The 22,226-nt window shown below is 37.5% G+C and overlaps 2 protein-coding genes across 2 annotated transcripts in view; one reads left to right on the top strand and one right to left on the bottom strand.

Moving 5' to 3' along the window:
• Window positions 1-3,966, bottom strand: part of LOC583516 (integrin alpha-V) — a 54,566-nt gene extending 50,600 nt beyond the window's left edge. Inside the window, exon 1 of the mRNA XM_030990902.1 lies at window positions 2,481-3,966. Coding sequence (XP_030846762.1) covers window positions 2,481-2,719 — 239 coding nt within the window. The 5' untranslated portion in view covers window positions 2,720-3,966. The remainder of the gene's footprint in view (window positions 1-2,480) is intronic.
• Window positions 3,967-21,538: 17,572 nt separating this feature from the next.
• The window catches only part of LOC105443090 (pyroglutamylated RF-amide peptide receptor-like), a 1,289-nt gene continuing 601 nt past the window's right edge, over window positions 21,539-22,226 (top strand). Inside the window, exon 1 of the mRNA XM_011675906.2 lies at window positions 21,539-22,226. This exon is cut by the window's right edge and continues 601 nt beyond it. Within this exon, the coding sequence (XP_011674208.2) occupies window positions 21,552-22,226 (675 nt within the window). The 5' untranslated portion in view covers window positions 21,539-21,551.

The following is a 22,226-nucleotide window of genomic DNA, read 5'->3' as shown; positions in this document are numbered from 1 at the left end:
TACAAGGTATAATCTAAAATCTGCATGAAACCCAACGAAATGTGAGAAAACACCTAATGATCAGTACTTAGTTTCAACGGAATTATAATGTTAAACGAAATATCGATTTTTTTTTTCTTTACTTTAATAAAATGCAAACGCACACACCCAAAACGCTTCTAAACATAAACATTATTATCATGCCAATTAATGCTCAAGTGTTTAAATTGTCTTTTCTCCCTTTACATCTCTTCCCTCATCCTTTTGTCATTATTAAAGACTCTCCCAGATAACGGAAACTAGAATGGGAAGTTTGTTATAAAAAATACCGCTTGCCTCCGTCGTTGAGACAACATACCAGCCACTTACTGTGAATGTTTAAAGTGAAAGTTGTGTTCTGGGAAAGATTCAAAATAATTTGTGAGCTTTTTCGTTCTTCTGACGTTAATGTGCAAGAATATCGTTTAGAAAATGTCCGTTGAAAAGAATGTCTCTTAGATGCTTTCCTATTAAAAAATTGACAAGAAATAGCTGAAGTAAGTAGACCACGATTTCACGCCAAATGTTTGTGTAGTCCCATAAATACACATTTTTGTGTACAGTGCATGTGACTTTCAGCAAGACTGACTGGATCCCTTATCATTTTTCAACACTTCCCACCACTTCGATTTCTTAGAACTTGAGTTCTAAAGGGATCCGTTATGATATCAGAACAGTGTGAGACACGTGCCTCTTTATTCACGAGATGACTACTTTAATGCGTGATCTTTAAAGAAATAACACTTCATCATGTTGTGTCAATTTGTCAATTCGTCATGTTGCTATATTTATGAATCTAATAAAGTCTTTCATTTTCTAGGGCAGTGTGTATGAGTTACAGGTAATTTATAATTGAGTTAAGAAGGCCTATGTTACGTTCAATATTCGCCTTTAGATTTACAAATCATTTTACCAACTAATCATTAAGCTAGAACAAAAATTAGCTTTAACCAAATACTATTGCGTAATGAGAGAATACTTGACCTCATTAAACATGAATGAATAGAAAAAATGTAATAACAATGATGATGATGATGATGATTATTATCATAATTTGATGCTTAATGAACCTACTAAATAATTCACTGCCGGGGCTTACGCCCATCTGTCCTAACTGGGACTCGAATCGCAACCCCACATTGTTTAGCAGATAGCACTTAGTTGCGATTGAGGAAAGTCAGTGCAAGTTTCCCTCGATTCTATGACTTTTTTCCAAAAGCCAAATCCCGATGATTTCCTTAAAGAAAACATGTCAATGACGAGTTAGTCTCGTCTTATCCTTGCTCCTTGTATACATTGTTTTTGTTCTAATTCTTATCATCGCCTGTTATTGTGTCAATAGGATACTGTATTGCTATATTTGTCAGGTTCTCTATATCAATATGGTTCTATTTCAAAATTACATCTATACATTTTTTGCGCTGTGTAACTTAAATGCTTAACCCATAATAGTTCAGTGAGTCTCCTTTTGAGATACATAGCTTATTATATTTCATCTAGAAATTCAATATTACACATTAGCACAAAGAGTACAAATCAAACAATTAATGATTTTAAAAAATGCAGTAGGCATATATTGTGACATTCATACATGAAAACGATTCAATTGTGAATACTTACTAAAATTCCTAAATTTGCAATGGAGTGATTCTGATTCTCACTTTCACTGATAATTTTAAATCACATTTGTTGTTGAAATAAGTTATTTTCATTTAGCTTGGTTCATAAAATATGTACGTTGTTTTTTAAACTAGGTAGGATTAGATAAAAATGATAAATGGAATTGTATAATATAATTATCATTGCAGCATGAGCTAAATCCCGGATTTTGTTCCAGGATCTGAGACAAAGTTACCAGATACCTTTAATGCATTGTAAAAAGAAAATGTTCGCAGTCCGACGGCTCGTCGCAATGAAAATCTGAACCGGACCATGAACCGACAATAAGTTCTGCTACATAGAACATAGTCATTATCATGGGCCCTCTATTCCGTGGCTTGTTTAATAAACCTCTGGTTCTTGACTCAAACAAGGATCCTCACTCCTTGACTTAACTCACTAACAATCGGCACTCGTCTAATACATTACATACACAACACACAATCACCACCACAAAGAACAAACATTAATTACCCCCACCTCTAACACAAAATAACAAGCAATCAATAACCCCCGATAAAACGACTAATAATGTCCCCCCCCCCCCCCAACGAAAGAAATGTATAATTATATTAATAGGCGCGATAGCTCAGTTGGCAGAGCAGTGGTCTCGTAATCTGGCGACCCGGGTTCGAAACCAAGTCGATGCGCTAGTGTCCTTTGGTAAGGCATTAATCCCCATTACCAGGTCCCTCGGAGAGGACCTAAAGCCGTCGGTCGTCTGGTTGCTTACTAACACCCATTTATGCCTTCTTAGCAGCCAGGTAAAATAACCACCACACACATAATTATATTCAACTTACATGTTTTCTCCCATTTCTCGATGCATGGTAAGTGAATATCCAAAGTAGCTTCCCTCGGGGCCGTGCCGAATAATCGGTGAAGACACATCCGTATTAAACGCGTCACTGGAAACAATAAACCATCCCATAACCATCAATATCAATGAAGTTCTCCAGATAGTGAGCATTGCAAGAAATGGCTCTCTTGTTCTCTCATAAACCTGATAAGATCTGTGAGCGCTGAACATTTTGCATTCCATATTGACTATTTTTACCTCACATCAAATCTCTGAATCGAAATCGGTCGTCTTATGATATTCAAAATCTCTGGTCAACTTTTAATGACCAGAGTACCGCAATTTAAAGTATAATGGTCTGTGATATGGCTTAAGTTGAACTCGGAGTCCAACCCCAATTAGTTGATCAGACCCTTTGATAAGGGCGTACCCTGTTCGCGTTTGAGGAGAGTTGTCACAAGTAGAAATCTGCTAATCGCGTCATATTTCTCTCCGGGATGGTATTTCCAGATACCTTTGTTGCGAACAGTCAGGTCGCCTCACAAAAAGAAATATTTGACCTTAAAGATAATATGGTTTTTTTTCGCGATGTAAACGAAACTTCCACCAGTCATGTCATTTGCAGAAGCCTTCACCTCACTCTCACTGCTCGCTAGTTATTCCTTCTTGATTGTTTATTGAGCCGCGAACCAATATTTCCCGTTGTTGTCATAGCATGCATCCGTTTTCACATATTCTTTTGAACTTGTTGGTTATAAAGGTTAAGCCTTCACAGTTTTGTTTTCGGCGGGTCTAAATCTGTTTTGGTGCATGACATCGTTTAGTCATGTTAAATCCATTGATGAGCGGCGGACTGTCCTTCGTAAAATCCCGTCCTGCCGCGATGAAAGATAAAACAGTTCTCATCAAAGCAACATCAGTTGAATTAATAACCAAATGGAATCCCACGTCAGAAAAGGATGAAACTACACATCAACATCGACAAAGAAAAAAATGACAATACTTGGAACCTTTTGTGTTGACTTGGATAGGCGGAACCAATAATTCGAAAAGGAATGAGACAACTGCCAGACCACTTATTGAATCAATGTGAAACTTATAGAATTAAGTGAACAGTGATGTTAAAACTTCTCTCTTCCTAGGTTTCACACCACACATTGTCCAAGTTTCAACCATAGATTGAATGCTGGCAATCAAGGTTCTATCTTCGGAAGCTTTTTAGTAGTAACTCGAGAAGGAGATTTGTCAGCTCACACGGCTGGTGCGTCTTTGATGTTAAACTGTAAACACATAAAAAGGTTGTAACAGGACGTTGTCAATTCCTAGTCCTTCCTTGATCTTTTCTTGCACAAGTCTGCTAAGATCAAGAGGCGAACGCAGTCAAGACTCGACGAACAATCAATCGGCAATGCGAAGGCGGCTGAGCTTTCTCACTTTAGACCCGGTTTCCGTCATACACTACTAGAAATTAATTGATTGGCGTGCGCGAGCGCGTGCGATAGTGTGCGTGCGTTAGTGTGAGTGCGTGTGCGTTTGTGCGTTTGTGCGTGTATGTGCGTGCGTGTGTGTGTGTCTGTGCAGCGAACTACATGTCGTTCATGTCTGTGATCAGCCGATCGTGTATTCCCGTGGGTATATTACATGTACATCCGAAGTTTGTTATGACGAGAAGCGTGTATTAAACGTGCACAGCATGCGCACTTTCTGTGTTTGTTCCTGTTATTCGATCAGCGCATGCGCACCCAACGGAGATGTGATTTAAAAAAAAATTATCCAAGTAAGGCCTCAAAAGCCAGTTTTCATTTTCCAATTTAGTCTTTAAGAGCCTTACAAGCAATAGGCAAAGTAAATAATCTCCATGTAGAGAAGAAAACCTACCAGTAAAATTCTTATCCAAACAACTTGAACGTCTTAAGTTCCGAGGAAAACTGCGGTCTTAGATATACTATCCTTTTCTATGAAATAAACACGTTTGAATGTCCACAATTTTACGTCATTATGACCAGACAAACATTAGGACTGCTTTGAGTATAGTCATTGTGCTAATTTTGATGTAGAGCTGACTAGATAGCAATGAAAGTTAAAAAAACAATTGATCTGATTTAAATTAGTTATTTTGTATTTGAAGCAGTAGATTCTTGGGGAATACTGGACATTGTGAGCGCAAGACTAAATATGCATTGGCGACCGGTTCGACGTCAGAAAGTACCAGTAAAGCGTTATTTGCTGCGACAATCAAGCCTTTGAAGAAAATAGGTGCGCACGGCAGTGTTTCACCGCTGTGTTTGCACTGTCAATTTTTCATTCATTCGTTACACAACGCCGCTCTCACATGGCGTGCCAAAAAAACCGCTCCGTTCGATAAAGCAGTCCTATGTCAGGCATGTTTCAGTTTCAGTTTCAGATTATTTTCATATTTCATATGTTTCATTGACAATGTCGCTGGCTGTGTCTCGGTACAGTGTCCACGCTTGCCACGGGCATAATACAGTATGTAGTGTTAACGCTGATCATTGCATTCATGTTTTGCACAGTATTCATCTAACACGCTGCGTCAGAACATAGACGTAATAGTTTCTATTACGTCTATGGTCAGAAGCCGCGCCAGTGGCTGGCGTAGTCCTACGTCAGGAAAAGGATGCATTGTTTACGCAGATCATTTCGAATGTACTTTTTGTACAATTTCAGTCTCCCATAATTATGGCGCGTCAAAGGCTCCGCCAGTCGCTGACGCAGTGTTGCGTCAGATTAATAGCTCATCGCGTGCAACAGGCATATTACAACAAAGCATGCAAGCGCTTGTGAAAGTCAAGTGGAATAATGCAGTTTATTCTTGTAAGGAGTCTCACTAGAAGACACGATACAGATGTTGTCAGGCATCTGTCAAAGAGTCACGTATCGCACTCTTTAGCGTCTCATTCTATCCATAGCTGATGAAAGAAATAATTACAGGTACAAGCTACTACATCTTTAAAGTGGAGTTCTGGTCGTGCGATCGCATGAGGGAAAGGAACCGTCTGAAAGCGATTGGAAACGTGTTGATTTGTATGTGGCACATTAATGACTGTAGCACATCATTAGTGTATATACTGGTAGGTTTTGGAATCACCAGAATGAAAATGAATTGATTTAGTCGTATACTGAAAGTCAAAGGCACTGCCTCTAGATGAGGGTATATGGGACTTAACACACATGTGGTATGAAGTTGGCTTCAAACACTTTAGCTATTCATTACAATATTTTGTATATGAGGACATTTAAAGAGCAATCCTGTCCGGGAGGCATTTTTAATCTAGGATATTCTTCCGCAACACCTAATAAGAATGAAAATGCTCACAAATTATTTTTCCAGCACCTTTTTCTAGAACCCAACCTTGTCTTTAAAGACCAGTGCCTGGAGTGGGTTTAAAAACAGCATTCGGGGTAATTGAATTAACTATTTTCTAGAATGAGCATCCCCTTGCCTTTTAAGGATGCCGCTCAGCGTGTAATATATACCGGGATGAATATGGCGAAATGCTCTTGCATGTGACAAAGATTTCATTTGTCACGTTTAAGTGAGAAAACAGATGAAGTGTTACTCAGAATATCACAATCCTTGCTGATAGGTTGCGAGAATGAAGGAGCGAAAGTACCCGCCTACCAACGGTGTAGAGTTTAATAATGACCTTGCTTAACCTGCTTTCCTCTAAATCATGGACAAAAGTGTCGCTAAAGGGTAGTCAGCCAATCCCTTATCATAAATCTATCATATCTTCCTATTTTTAGAGGAGAAGAAAATATGATTTGACCCCAAATTTCTGTAAGCTACTTGTGACATTCTCCCTCCTAAAAAAAACAGTTTTGAGAGGAGTATTGCTGCAGCATTCAGTGGAGAAAGGGGAAGAGTTCTAGGGAAGGTGGTGGGCAATGGTTTTTGAGCTTTATTCCTCGTTTAAATAAACACGATTACTTTATAAAATGCCCTCATATCTAAACTAGAGGTAACAGTTAAAACTTACAGAATTTTGATGCCACCCATATGTGAATTCACTTCGTAGGCCAGCTCACAATCTTTCTTTTGTTATAATTTTAATCCACTCAAAAACTTTACTACTATATACATATAATCAACTATTCCGAAATTTCGAATAGTTTCTCTATCATATTTCGATTCTGTGAAAAAGTACTTAATTTTATATTTGAAGTTTTTACGCATCGTGGCCAAATCTAGGGGTAATAATACTACTACTAATAATAATGATAGTGTCAACTTAGAAAGCGCACATATCCATCTTCATTTTAAAAGACTGCTCAAGGCGCCAAACAGACGCTAAAAGATACAACCAAGTCTTGTTATTTCAGGAAAAAAAGACAATTATTATTTTTCACAAAGTTCGGTTTGTCTCGTTTAACATTCTCTCTCTCTCTCTCTCTCTCTCTCTCTCTCTCTCTCTCTCTCTCTCATAGAAAATGATGAAGGTATAGCTGTAGACAGTACTCTATGATTACGTTTTGATCTTGCTAAATGACGACGCCAACATCATTAAGGGAACGATAGAACTATTAGGAAAATAACCTTTAAACACCATTCATGTATGTCGAGGCTGATGTAATGAATGTACTCCATTCATGGATGAAGGGAGGGGGGGGGGGGGTGCACATAAGCCTATATACCTTTGGCATTAATAAAACAAAATGGGAGGCAGTTAAAGGGGTTGTTCATGTACACGGAAGATCATACATGAAGCAACCTTTCAATAAGTGCACTTACGGTATTTCTGAAGACAAAACTGCATATGGGGCATATTGTATTGTGCATATTATGTTACGATAAAGCATAGGAGGGGATTAACCATATTGAGATTTAGATAAGAGGAACCAGCATTTTTGACGACATCAACGCCGTTGGTCTCGTTTTAGATCGTTATTAGGGATGTTCAGAGATTTCAGGGGTGAAAATAGATTTTATCATTTGATATTTTTTCTACGAAAATTTGTGTAGATAACACGCCTTTAAAGGGATCCGGTAACTTTGTCTCAGATTCTGAAACAAAATTCTGGATTTAGCTCATGATGCAATGATAATTATAAACCTTTAAGTCAGTCAAGGACTCCATGACTTTTACAAGCCGATCGCCTGTCTGATTATCAAGATATTTATGATTGGAACTACCAATTTTGAAAACCGTTCGCCTGACGGTTTTCATAACACCACAGTCTATTGGGGAAAACGAGTATGGTAAAACCGGTCACTAAAAGATTTTTTTTACTGTTTTGAGGCACTTCTTGATCATTTTGAAGCGCAATTTTTTAGGGCTTCAATATTACACCATATCACAGACACTGATAACACGTAGGACCGTGTATCTCAGATGTAACACTGTTAAACGATCCCTTTAAATGATGCGAAAACCTTTCTTCTTTCTATCTCCCTTTGTCCTTTTTCATTTATTTGTCAGAATGGAGATGGTTGTGTCACGATTAAAGGGATCGTTTAGCAATGTTAAGTCTGAGATACACGGCCCTACGGGTTATCAGTGTCTGTGATATGGTGTAATATTGAAGCCTTAAAAAAAATCGCGCTTCAAAATGATCAAGAAGTGCCTAAAAAAAGTAAAAATCTTTGAGTGATCGGTTTTACCATACTCGTTTTCCCCAATAGACTGTAGTGTTATGAAAACCGTCAGGCGAACGGTTTTCAAAATTTGTAATTCCAATCATAAATATCTTGATAATCAGACAGGCGATCGGCTTGTAAAAGTCATGGGGTTCCTGACTGACCTAAAGGTTTATAATTATCATTGCATCACGAGCTAAATCCAGAATTTTGTTTCAGAATCTGAGACAAAGTTACCGGATCCCTTTAATAAATCCTGGTTCCACCTCTGCCGCGAAGACCATATCCCCTTTTATTCGGTTGGATCTGCTTTCGGTAGGATCTATTTTATCATTTGAAGAATGACTGTCGAAAAAAAACTCCATGGAACCCTTTCGGCCAATCCTGGATCCGCCCCTATACTGGGCACAACATCCCCTTATCTTCCTGATGGATCTATTTTATCATTTGATATGGCACGGTGACATTGACTTTCACCGTGATTAGTTTCGGTCCGTTTATGAAGCAGTACTTTGCTGCAACGGTTCGTTAAGCTGCAGCGAAAGACACCTACAAAAATGCCACAAATGCCGACTATAAAGAGTAACAAACTTTATCTTGAGTTGCGATGATTTGCTTGTACTTCGCAACAAAATAGTATGGAGTGACCATTTCTCGAATGCCTTGAGCTCTGTTTCATGGAAGCTCGGACATTGGCAAAGACTTTTAAAAATCAACATATGGCTTTTCCAATAGCATTGTCCACCACCTTGTGTAATCTGCGTACATTACAATGGCGTGTTATATAATCCAACATGGCTTTTTTTGGCATATACAGCAGAGAATTGAAATTGACCTTGAGTTGATTTCTCGAAAGTCTTGGCAATCGTTTTCTTTGCGCCTCCGAAAGGTGCATTGTGCCTTTGAATTACGTTATGAGTTAAATACAGAGGCTCATATGATACGATAGTAATGCACTAAAACTAAAAATCTGACATTGAGTACGAAATCTAGAAAGCTCGCTTTGTAATTCTTATTGATAGAGAAATGGAATATAGGTTCAAAGAATTTGAAACAAGGCATACATTTAGGAGGTAATCTCGTTAAAATGCTACATTCACTACCTGACACAGCTTTTTTTTTGTATCAAGGATTTTTCGCCGTCAGATACGATTACGTAAAATGAAAAAAATATCTAATCATTGAATTATGATAATTATCATACCACAGGTATTCTATACAATGTCATGACGCAAAGCGGACTTATTTACTCTAAAGCCGGAAATCAGATGTAATTGGTATATTCGATCTCACTAACAAACCTCGTCCTCATCATACCGAGATGCATCTGTATCCTGAAAAACCTGCTTTAAAGGGTATAAAACATGTTATCATAACAAATCGGATGAAATGACGATTTAGCCATCTGTTAAATAATAACAACATTTACTGTCCATATGCAGGTTGAATGTGTAGGTGGGTATAATGTGACGTATGTCTTTCGGCACAGCTTATATGGGTAAATTCGTTCATATTACGTTGAGGTTGGGGGTAAATGCCTATAACTATTGATGGATATGAGGCCCATTTCCGGGGATGCTACCGTCCAAAACAGACCAGTCAGATTTGTGAAAGGCCCTGTTGTTAAAAACATAAACAAACAAACAAACAAACACAACAAATTGTGAATTCACTGGTAATTCATAAGGAGTGCGAACGCATACATTGTGTACGCCCTATAAAGTTTAATGTGTGAACGCTTTTCCCGATCCCGTTCGACAAGTTAATTGTGGCCTGCCTTAATTATCAAGTGAACACAAAAACAACAACAAAAGCAGCAGTAGCACCAACAACAGCAACAAACCTCTTTTGTTGTATGATTCCATAGATGTTATCAATGCATGTATTTTCACAGACTACCGATGTCGCAAGCGATTCGTTTACGGGTTCCATACCCATTTACACCTGGGTGGAGAGAGAGAGGCAAATGTGGCTATGCCTTACCAAGGGACGTAATTCTCGGTCTTGGATTCGAACCCTCAACCCTTTAATAGGGAGTCAAGTGAATGAACCACTACATCACGCTAGTCCATGGTCAGTCGTAAAAGAGAGTCTGCACAAGACTATCATGGGCCATGTACTATAGCTGCCCCTGACACAACCAGTAGGTAGCTGGGCTAGGCTTCTCTCAAGGCACAATGATTTTTTGATAAAGTGTCAAAAAAAGGGTCTGTGCTTGCAGACTAATATCACGCTGCCAACCCAATACAACAAATAGTTTATCATGAATAATCGGGAGGGGGAAAGGGTGTGGAAGTGCTTACTTTTTTGAAAATAACCCCTGACCCAGACTGCCCCTGGAACCATGTGATGAGTGATGTCCAGTCATACTGGGTACAAGAAATTGCATCCGTACGGAACACTCTTGACGTAACAATACAGCTTGTCATTTCCGCATTCATTTAACAATTAGTAAATTCAGGTTGTCTATCAACATATATTTTGTTCGTTCCTTATTTGGATCCAGTCTCTCGTCATCCATTGTCTGGTCATGCATATGATAGCCCAAAGCGCTAACATCTGCTACTAATTTTTCCTGAGAAAATATCTTTCCAATCAATTCGTCAGCGTCGAATTTTGCGGGTTGTCAAAAGAAAACCGACGAGAATTTTGCTGCCATTATTTTTTGATGAAAAGAACTAGAACAGTAGTCGTGGCAGTGGTAGTTGGTATGTTATTTCTAAACCTGGCAAAGTTATTTACTTCTATTGGATTTAATATAATGTATTGAAATTACCTTAGAGTTGATTTTCGAATGTTTGTACGAATCAGAAGACCGATTTAAGAACGATTTATAGTTACCGTTTTCGTTCTTGGTCAAATGAGAAATAAAAAAGAAAGATTACAATAGGGATTTTTAGATTTGCACGACGAGAACGTGGACTGCCACGTGTGACATCCTTTTAAGGCAATGTGACGTCCTTTTAAGGCACTGGCAGTGCACGACAGTGCCTTAAAAGGAGGTCACAGTGCCTTAAAATGATGTCACACATAGCAGTCCACGTTCTCGTCGTACAAATCTAAAAGTCCCTAATATTAATGACGAGGACCGTCAGTCAAAAGCTGTCATCACCCGTGTACCGAAGCGGGACACCAGCCCGGTGGGTAGGGGGCTGAGCCCTGTGGCATTGGGGGTGTGAAACGAGTAGAATTATTAGTTGCCCGTATTGATGGACCGTGTGAAGAATCCAACCTAAATGAGTCATTCCTCTTTTAAACCAGAATTTACCGGACCTTATAACTTGATTTTTATAACTTGGTTTTGTTTCGATTAATGTGTTTAAAGATAAACTTTAGTACTGGTAATGCGATTGCATTGTGAAAGATAAGGTGTGGAAAGGATCGGAAACAGTTGATCATGTAGCATGTAAGTTTTGGTGTGCACTGCAAGGTTCTGGAGTCATCAAAATCATAATAAATTTGACCGAGTCTTGGTAAAGTAACAAGCACTCACATAGAAAGCTATATATGGGACAACACACATGGTGTCGGGGCTAGTACTACCTTGATTTCCTTGTCTTTCTATGCTCATTACTCAGCCAGTATGCATTTTCTTCCAAAATTGTTTGGCACATGTCATTTATTTGTAATCTTGAACATTCAGTGTAAGTTTCGTTTGATTCTGTGAGAATTAATTTTTTTTTTTTTACCAGTACTGGAGTTTATCTTTAATGTCGCCGAGAATTCTTCATCGGTCTCAGCCATAAAACAATACGAACAATATAGTTAGCAAGAACAACGTTGTCCTGCTACACCATTAGGGACTTTTAGATTTACACGACGAGAGCGTGGACGGCGACGTGTGACATCCTTTTAAGGTAATGTGACGTCCTTTTTATTAAGGCACTGCCGGGCAGGGCCCAGTGCCTTAACACAATGTCACACGCGGCAGTCCACGCTCTCGTCGTGTAAATTTAAAAGTCCCTATTGATTGTCTCTTTATACCTTTTAAACCCCATCTGTTCTAGTTAAGCCAGGAGGGAGTAGACCTCCCTACATGGTCACTGACGGGTGGCTATCTCATCAACTCAGCTCTCATTTAACATAAGAAAAAGAGGATCATGGGTGACCAACGGGCACCGCTTAGACATTGTTTTCTATATAGAAGGAGCAAGTAGCTACACGTAGTACAGTAGGGCTTTAAACAATAAGAAAAGAAAAAAAAGGATATTTAAAAAAGGAAATAGCATCAAGAAGATGGAGAGTGCAATAATTTCCGATCTGATGAAATTTTCCGAACATTACACTTTTTATCAATCCTATTAACCTTATCGTTTACTAAAAGGCAATACGGAGAGGAAGCAGGAAATCACCTCAAATACAATACAGGAGAATGAAATAGCCAATGTATCTCTTTTTCAGTGATCGATTAACCTTTAAATTGTTTCCTCTAGAAACACAAAAGCTACCGTTATAATTGTCTGTTTATTTAATAAGGTCACGAATTGAATATAACTGTATAAATCAAAGTGCACACATGGTAACAATAATGTACTATACAAATACAAATTGATATAAACGATGCTTATATTATTTTATATATACAAGATGTTTACCTGAGATGAAAATGATGCAATATTTTGGGATTGAGAGCATTTCTTTCAATTACGATTAAAAACAAAGAGCAAGTAAAAAACAACCATCCGAAAAACAAACAAACAAACATACAGGGGACAAATAATCCAGTTTGTATGCATTCAAACGGTGACACGACATTTGCTCCTGCGACAATTGCTCCGGGCTTTATTTCGTCTAAGATGTAGGGTTAGGGTTTCAATAGGGTTTTATGTTAGGTTTAGGGTTAGGTTTAGGGTAGGGTATAGTGTTGAATCCAGGGTTGAAGTTAGCCATTCGATTAGTGTATGAAATTTACAGCGGAGCAATTGTCGCCGGAGCAAATGTCATGGAATCATTCAAACATCTTGTTAAGGATATACATAACCGATGAAAATGCTTTAATAGGACTTCATATTCACGGTCATTTATCGAGCGAATATTCCTTGGTCCGACTTTACAGTCATTCCTATAACCATATTTGCATGTAGATACGTCCTTCGTTTTGAGTGGGTTGAAAAGGAATTTCTTCGATTGGTCACTTTTAAAGGTAAAGTTGAGTTTTGGTCACGCAATTGCACTGTGGCAGAAACGTTTCATTCGTCTTGAACGAAGGCTGATTATGCAGTATATTATGATAATAAATTGCCTATTGGTCATGATGTTAGGGTTTTGAATGAAACCGATATTACAAGTTGGATTAATTTTGAAGCACAGCACTTAAAATTGGTACATGGGACTATAATACACACTCGCGTATCCTCAAAATTCCAATGATTCAGATAATTTGTCATATTTTGAATATGAGAACATTTCGAGAGAAATTTTTTGCATGAGAAGTTGCCACTTTCAACTCCTTCTACATAATCATAAATATAAGGAGAAACCCACAAATTAATGGTTACTCTTTACCCAAAACCAACTATTGCTTTAAAAGATTAAATTTATTTACACTTCCACTCGCTCTTCACTTCGCTCCCTCCTAAAAGGTGACTGACCTCACACATATAACAGACACATTGCTTAGGGTTAATATGGCATGTCTCGCTTGGACTTCATTATTAAATTCCGTCCTGATTTCCTAATAAAACTCGGTTGGATCTATGCCTTCGTGAGCGAATTAAACATCTGATATAACGATTAAAACGTTTTCGATGTCATTTTAATGACATTGGCTTGGCGATCCAGAAATTCCTCTGCATGTTTCTATTTAATTCATTCTTTAATTCTTATTTGCCAAGATGTGTATCGACGCGAGGTGCGAATAATGCAAACCTCTGTAGGTGTGGAGAGTGATTTTCTATTTAAGAAATACTTTATTTTGCACGAGGGTTTAATAGATGCATCATTAGAAACCGACGTTTATGCTTAAAAGTGGAAAAAACGATTCCGTGTGGTTGTTAACAATACAATGGGAAAATATACACATTTAAATTATGACAATTTTGTGTTGGAAATTGAATGAAGGAATATTTATTCAGGACACATTAGATGAAGTACAACGACATACAGGGACAAAGACATTTGTATTAAGCGCTATGTAAAAATTTAATATTATTATTACTATTATTATTATTATTAAAGAGAGAGAGAGAGAGAGGGTGAGAGAGAGAGAGAGAGAGAGAGAGAGGAGAGAGAGAGAGAGAGAGAAAGGAGAGAGAGAGAGAGAGAGTGACAGAGAGACAGAGACAGAGAGACAGAGAGACAGAGAGAGAGAGAGAGAGAGAGAGAGAGAGAGAAAAGAGGAAATAGAAACTAAGAAATTAGAGAGAAAATTACAACCCTAATAATAACTGTTTGATAAGGTTCATCTGATTTGTAATCGTTCCATAGATTGAATTTTTAATCAAACTATGAAAATTCAACCTATTAATAACTGATAAGATGGCACCGATGATATCCATCGCCGCAACTTCTTCTTAAATTGAATATGAGAATGAGTAGTGTGTTAAACTCATCAATGTTAGAATGGAAAGTAACATGATCTCCTTATCCAAATCAAGTATTCTCTTCACTGGCGTTTTTCGGAGGAAGAACATAAGGGGTAATTTACCCCTCCTGACCGATTTCTTAAAAGGGTTGAACTTGCTTTCAACTTTTTGCCTACGAGATAAGGGAATCATTTGAGATTCAATAATTATTAGATTTCACTTGGAAATTTACAGAGTATATGACATTATCAAAATACTTCCCCTCCCCCCCCCCTCAGAAAAAAAAAAATCATTTTGGTAACCCCTCCAACTTCTGCATTGCAGACCCGGTCGCTCCAACAAAAAAAAAAGAGGGGGGGGGGGTGCCGTGATGAAGAATATGGATTACAGTAAGATGTAATGCTTCGCCCCTCCTGGGGCCAAGTTCTGGATACGCCAATTATTTTCTCTCCAGTAGAGAAGTGGTTATTGATGAGCAGTGAGATGAAGGGGGGGGGGGGGGGGGGGGGGGGTGAGGTCGAAGTTGAATAGTTACATTCACATTACATTTCCATTTAGCGACCTCGTCCATTTTTCACATTGATGGGGTCTCCACATATCACTTCCAATCAATGTGTACTTTATAAACAGAATGTTCAAAGATGAAAAAATTATATATTACTTTTCTCATTCTCTTTATGTCAGTATGGGACAATATCGTGATAGAAAATGTCCCTTGCGAAAATTGCTCTTCAACTGCCCTCGCGTTCGAAATATTAAGAAAGATAACTAAAAGTTTAGACTAAATTGTTAATGCCTTCACTTTACACTTACATATGCCTATTTCTTTGTACAGTGCACGCGATTTTCGGCGTTTTGGCAAGTAAATACTCTCTTCTCCATTTGCGTTACCTCACAATGTAAAATATTCAGGCACATGAAATGGAGTAATTAAAGAAGAGATGAAATTAAGATGACCGGTCATACAAGCCTTATCTATTGGCGCAGGTGCGTGACTAAGACACCTAGGTGTGACATCATAAAAGGAAAACATATCATAACTCACCGGGACACAGTTGAACTATAATGCCAGTCAAAAAGCAGATAGTACTATACAGGAAATCTTAAAATAAATACAAAAACAGATTCAGATAAGCATATTTCCTGCGATGGGAAATTGTTGTTGAGTATAATAGTCAGAGAGGAAAATGATGTATGCCAAAAACAATAAATCAAGAGTCGGCGATAATAAACAAAGACTGGCGGGAAGTGATTTTGAGGCGATAAGAAGGCTTATGTTTATGGTACCTTTAATTCTTAATGATATAATCAGTTTCCTTCTAGTTCTTTATACGTTTATATTCCTCAATCGTTAACCATTGTCTAATGCTAAAAATAGAAAAGATCCTATTGAATATTAATCATTTTCTTTACAAATATCTTTCAACGATTGGCATCTAAAAGTTATTGGTGATCACGAGTGCTTGATTCATCATTGCTCTAAAAGAGATATAATTTGATCATCATATAAATATTTCTTGGTGAGGCAATATAAGATTGGAAATACATAGTCTGTTTGTCTTACATTCAGTCAACAACATAATTATTCATACCCATTAAAATATGATATTTTTGTTTATTCTTCATTACTCAAAAATAAAAGGTGGACTTGTTAAAGAATGGCTCTTCTTGAATACTTTTAGACATTATGCTTTAATATGCCACATTATCATGAAACATACATCGGTACAAATAGATTTTTCACATCCTCACAAAATCAAACAAACTTAATATGGGTATAAATAAGTCGTTTTTTAAAACTCTATATGACACCGGAACAGAAAGAGTTAAGACTGAAGGGGTCATATCTGTCAACATTAAATGATAGTATAAAACCCAATATTAGATAGTTTGCCACCAAAAGGGAATCGTTGGCGGATGTTAGCTGTGCCTGATACTATATTACAGTAAGTTTTGAAGAAGAAAAAATAGATCCAGTTAGGGGTGTCTCATCTTAGGAGGGGAAGGGGGACGAAGAGGATGATTAAACATCTCTATTACAGGAGTTTTTGTCAGTAACCATAGATAATTGCCATGTAATTTATCAACAAATAATTTGTGAAAGAAATCAGCAATTCCCAATAACAAGAAGAGTACTAATTATTTCAGGATTCCCAATACATGTCTCCACATGTATAATTCATACCTTTACGTTATATAGATCGGGTAAGATATTTCAATGTCTCTAGCTGTCCAGGTGACTTATGACTTGTGACGCATATCAAATTTAATCACTGTGTATAAACATGTCCCCGATTTATTGTCATATTTGATTATGTAACAGTCAATTATCATCACATTTTCATATGCCTATGATAACAGAATTCTGCCAATCAGCCATTTAGCTGTGGATGAATTTTAAATAAACCACTGTCTAATAAAAATCATCTTATTTTATCTTTCCTTACCCTCAGGCCAATCGGGTTGTTTTTTTTTTGCCGCAAATGATGGTAAAATCTCTTTTCTAAAAACAGAAAAGTAACAGTTGCTGTGTTTTATAAATGACACCAAAGACAAATGTAGATAAGCATATAATGTCAATTTACACACTAACATAGGATAAAGCATACAGTTATTTCCCAAATTAATAATTCGTTATTATTCATTTGAAATGTTATTTGGGGCGCAGCTACGCCTGTATCCCGATCTACCCCCTGTTTCCAGGATCATATTTTTGTTCGTTTAGATATCATAATAAATATGTATTGTTTAAAAAGTGTAGGCATGTTCATCATACCAATTTAAGGTCTCAGAAAGGGGGGTTCGAGTCGTTTTTTTGGAGAAAAAACACCTAATCGGCAAGGGGAATAACGTCCAGGTATTAACAGCCAAGCGGTCATAATTATAGTAATTAGATCGAATTTAAAAGTGTCCTTCTTGGGGGTTTTAAATCTCAAGTTGTTGTTAATCCGGGTTTTTTCTTAGCCGGCAATAAGATACAATTTTTTTTTTTTTTTTTGAGTTTTACAAATATATCCTGTTCAGTCTTGAAGGAAACCCCACTTTAGCTCGATACACAAGGGACTTTGTTATTTTGTGGTTGGCATAGATGTACAAATTATTAGTTTCCGTGTAATATCTTGAAAGTCAGACGAGTTAGCCAAAATGCACACAAGGATCTTGCTATGGCAATAACATATTTTTGGCCTTATTGGGGAAAAATGAAATAAGACGCCTGTAATTCAGTTTGTAAGAGATTACAGATGGATGGGCAAAATGTTGACTCTGAAGAACCATCAAAAGCATTTCAAATCCAAAATCTTACCCATTAAATTGAGGCTCAGAAGTAATGTGTTGAGGAATAATATCGAGATCGACAGATAACACAAAATGCATGGTTTTCGGATTTCCAATGAAATTTAAATCTGGATATTCCTAATAATCGTTGCTAACAAAGGCATGTGCTTTGGCAGACATCTTTTTCAAAATGACCTTCAACCTGAACTGGGTTCGGTTTTCATTTCCGAGATGGTTATACAAAAAAACATCCATTCAATTAGAGAGTTGTGGTGAATCAACTGTGACCAAAATGTGTCTGTTTACGGAAGAGTGGGGTTGAAATTTCATCATTTCATCAACCTGCTCCTTAATGGCCATCAGACATCCGGGCAAACCACAAGGATGCATCCGGGCTTTCATGGTCTCTTCCATTGACTGGTATGTAACCTGTCTCGGGACAAGAATTTTAGAGCGAATAAACTTTGTTTAAAGATACTATGTCCCTTTTGCAGCCAACATCAAATTCTGTACCCCAAAAAGGGTAAAATTAAGGTTAATAAATGTAAAAATACACATTTTTTTTCCAGGATCCGCCACTGAAGTAGGGTCTCTTTATTGTACTTGCAAGAAAACATTATTTGGCCTACATCAATGGTTTTAACATCGAATGTAACGTTGTTTTACTCTCTATGTCATGATAATACATCATAGTCGATAGTTTAACTCCCCTTTAAGTTTAGAAAACCAAGATCATTCATTGCAATTAGAAACAACTGCTCAGTGAAAAAGAATATAGGAAAATCCGAGACAATTTGATTCTTTTTGACTGTCGGACATCCTGCATCGTGCATATAGCCAAACCTCTCAGTCATATGTAAGGTCTAGTCTAGTCATGCAAGCTGCAGCCACAACAGGATTGTGGAGGTCGGATTCAGATTTTAGTTTAAATTTATTTCAGAATTCCATCAAAGTATATAGGCCGAAACATGTAAATACATGAAACACGAATACCTAAACATATTACGATCCGCCCCAAAATACGGCGAATGGACATTGAAATGGAAATACAAGGATCAATTACCCCAAAATAATAAAATGAAAAAACAACATATAAACAAACACACACAGAAATCGATAAATGATAAACCACACCCCCCGCCCCAGAAAAAAAAGCGAATGAACAAAGAATTGTAAGGATTAGTTACCCCTAAAATAAAAATAAAATAAAAAAAACTACCACAAAACAAGAAGATAACATAACAAATACAAAGAAAACCGAACAGTACACTCCACCAACCCAAACCACCTGACTTTTTTAGTACAATTTTTTTCCCTTGTTCATATTATATCTGATGGTTATGCAAAATTGGAATACCAATTTTTGAATGATATAATATTATAACCATAACGAGTTCTACATGATTCGTTAGAAGGTGAATTTGATGTCAATGATCATATGCGAAATGACAGGAAATTCATTATTGTTCTCGTGATTATAAGTCAATATTACATTTCACCCACTCGTCTATAAGGTAAAAGTGCGGCTGTCTAGGAAGCTCTGGGTTTTCCTTTTCTCTAGGGAGGTTGGGCAATTTGTGGTTTATTCATGAATGACTAGAAGAACAAACATATTAAAACCTTTACCAGTGAGCTTCATCATGGTAGATTTTTTTATAAGCTATGAATGTTTGATGCAGACAATATCATTACGGGCAGAATGTTTGTTAGTACAGTGGGAGTTGTGCACTAATGTTTACCATTAATGCCCGCAAGATGGCGCTGTTTTTCAATGCGTAAATATACATGAGAGAAACGCATTTACATGAAGGTATAATACGGTATAAATGTCATACAATAGGACCAGGACGAGTTCTCCATTAATAATTTAGGACTTTCTATTGAAAATGTCAGAGTGTGTCCGAATACAGCCCATCAAATCACCACAACAGCAACAACATAAAACAAAGGAACAAAAACAAAAAAGGCAAATATAATGCCTCATATATTAATTTATATTTCATTTCAAGATTTTTCTTAAGCTTTCGCTCCGGCCCGTTTCCCCCAGATGGTTTGATCAGGCTAGTAGAATCAATTTACGTGTGCGCGTTGACTAAATAAGCAAATGCCTGAAGCATATCCCCGGCTTTATGCTTGTACCACGCTCCTAAATGGTGTTTCGTTGTAGCTCTAGATGCTGGATTGGCCTATGCGTTTACTTTAGGATGTTTGCTAACCCTTAGAAAGTGATGAGATCATCATCAAATGTAATGGGTCAATCTAGTCTGATACTTCTATCAAGTGAGAAAAAGGTGTACACTCGGCCGATGATATGGCGCTTTTGACGACATCTCTAAAGTGGACTAGAAATTGAGATAGACGTCATATCTATTACCATCAATACGCATTGGATTCAATCGTATTTAAATCGTGACATTTATATTCTCTTGATCTCGAAAGTTGCTGCTTTAAGCTTGACATTTCTCGAAAAAATTGACAAATTAATGCAGCAGATAATTACGAATCAATCCCGATACACGAACCACGTCTATCTACTTGATCGTTTTGGCTTGGATGTTCTATATAGAAATCGTTGTTCAGTACGGATTTGAAGGAGATTTGATCCATTAATTCAATTACACCGAGGATCAAGGAAAATAACATATCAGCTCTGGTAAGTAACTGTTTGCAGTAGAATCGTTTATTTAATTACATTTGTAAAAAACCTGATTACAAATAGGCCTGAACACTCTTTCCAAAATGTTGTTCAAAACAAAATAAGTAGGCCTACTTCTACTTTTTCATGCTAGTTTGACAAAATCAATAATTATACTATTACGAGTCTGCCAAAAATCAGCTTTTAGTATCGTACAAACGATGTTCATTTTCCCATAAATTTTCAGTACAACCTGGACGAATGTTGCTTGATTAATTGATTTGTAAAAAATACATGTTAGTGAGTAGAATTAGTAATCAGGTTAATTCGCTACAGTTCTACCTATTTCTCAATTTTGATTTTCTGTTATGTAGCGATAGAAATGAACGTTTTAACTTTGTTATGAGAACTTAGACAAAAGAATGGATCTTCAATTGTTTAGTAAACATCTAAAGTTGATGAACGTTGTAATATAAAGTTAGAACATAGTTTGTCATCAGGGATTTTTCCTATTAAAAACCACTTCTAAACTTTGTCGCGGTGTAGGTTGATTGATACATTGTTTCCATAAAAGATAATGATTGCGTTTACAAGTACATGTCAATGTATACACTTCGTGCACGTGGCAAGAGAAATCTGCTGTGTTCTGACCGCTTGCTTTCAGTCAAATCTTTACTTTATGTAATAAATCCTTTTTGTCAACACGCACGTGAGTGGATCGGGTAATCAAAGTTATGTGTGATGTTAAACGCAGAATCACATAATGAAAGGATCGGAAGTTCGAATAAGATCAAATTAGGTGAGAGTGAGAGTGGGAGGGAGAGAGAGAGATACAAAAATTACCCACGATGGAATACCAGAACACGTTGATAATCGTATAACATGTAGACATTTTTATGTTAACTTGAGCATTTAATAATTTATTTATTTATATTGTATGGTGGTTCCTTCTGACAGAAATCTTTTCTGGGGGATAAATCTCACGCTCCTTTTCTTTCGCCTCATTTTAGAGCTCTCAAAAGAACGTAACAAGGCCACACCATGGACGAATATGAGGTAGGAGTAACAATTCAGGAGATCCTGATGTATACGACAGATGACATCGAGGGCGCTGCAACCACTCTTCCGGCGCGTGATACCATACCGTCCTATGATTGGCTGTGGGATCCAGTCACGTGGTCATGGTGGGAGATCATGCAGGCGGTGTTCGCTTCGTTAGGTATCGTCGGGAACCTTCTCGTCATGACCGTTCTTTTTCAGAGACGGACGATGAGAAAGTCGGCCGACGCCCTCATCGGTGCCTTAGCAGCTGCTGATTTTATGACGTCACTCTTCATGATACCCCACCCCAAACCAAAAACAGTCCCCGATACTCTTCTCGGTCACATCGTCTGCAAAGTTCTTCTCTCATCCATCTCCGTGTGGGTATCCATCATGGCGTCGGTGCTCACACTCACTGCCATATCAATCGAAAGGTATATTGCAGTGGTCCATCCTTTCTACGCAAAACGTTACCTGACCAAGCGCCGTACGATGATTGCTGTGACTTTTATCTGGTTATGTAGTTTCATAATAAATTGCCAATCATTCGTTGTTACGACTGTAGATCCGCTAACGCATAACTGCATAGTGAGATACAAATCTCCGATTGCCCAGAAAATATTTGGTATCTGCGTTTTCCTGATTCTCTTTGTCTTCCCAACATCAATAATGCTC

Source organism: Strongylocentrotus purpuratus, unplaced genomic scaffold, assembly GCF_000002235.5.
Source record: "Strongylocentrotus purpuratus isolate Spur 01 unplaced genomic scaffold, Spur_5.0 spur5_scaffold_19, whole genome shotgun sequence".
NCBI classification, from domain to species: Eukaryota; Metazoa; Echinodermata; class Echinoidea; order Camarodonta; family Strongylocentrotidae; genus Strongylocentrotus; species Strongylocentrotus purpuratus.
The sequence above is the reverse complement of the archived record's forward strand: the minus strand, read 5'-3'. Positions and strand labels throughout refer to the sequence as shown.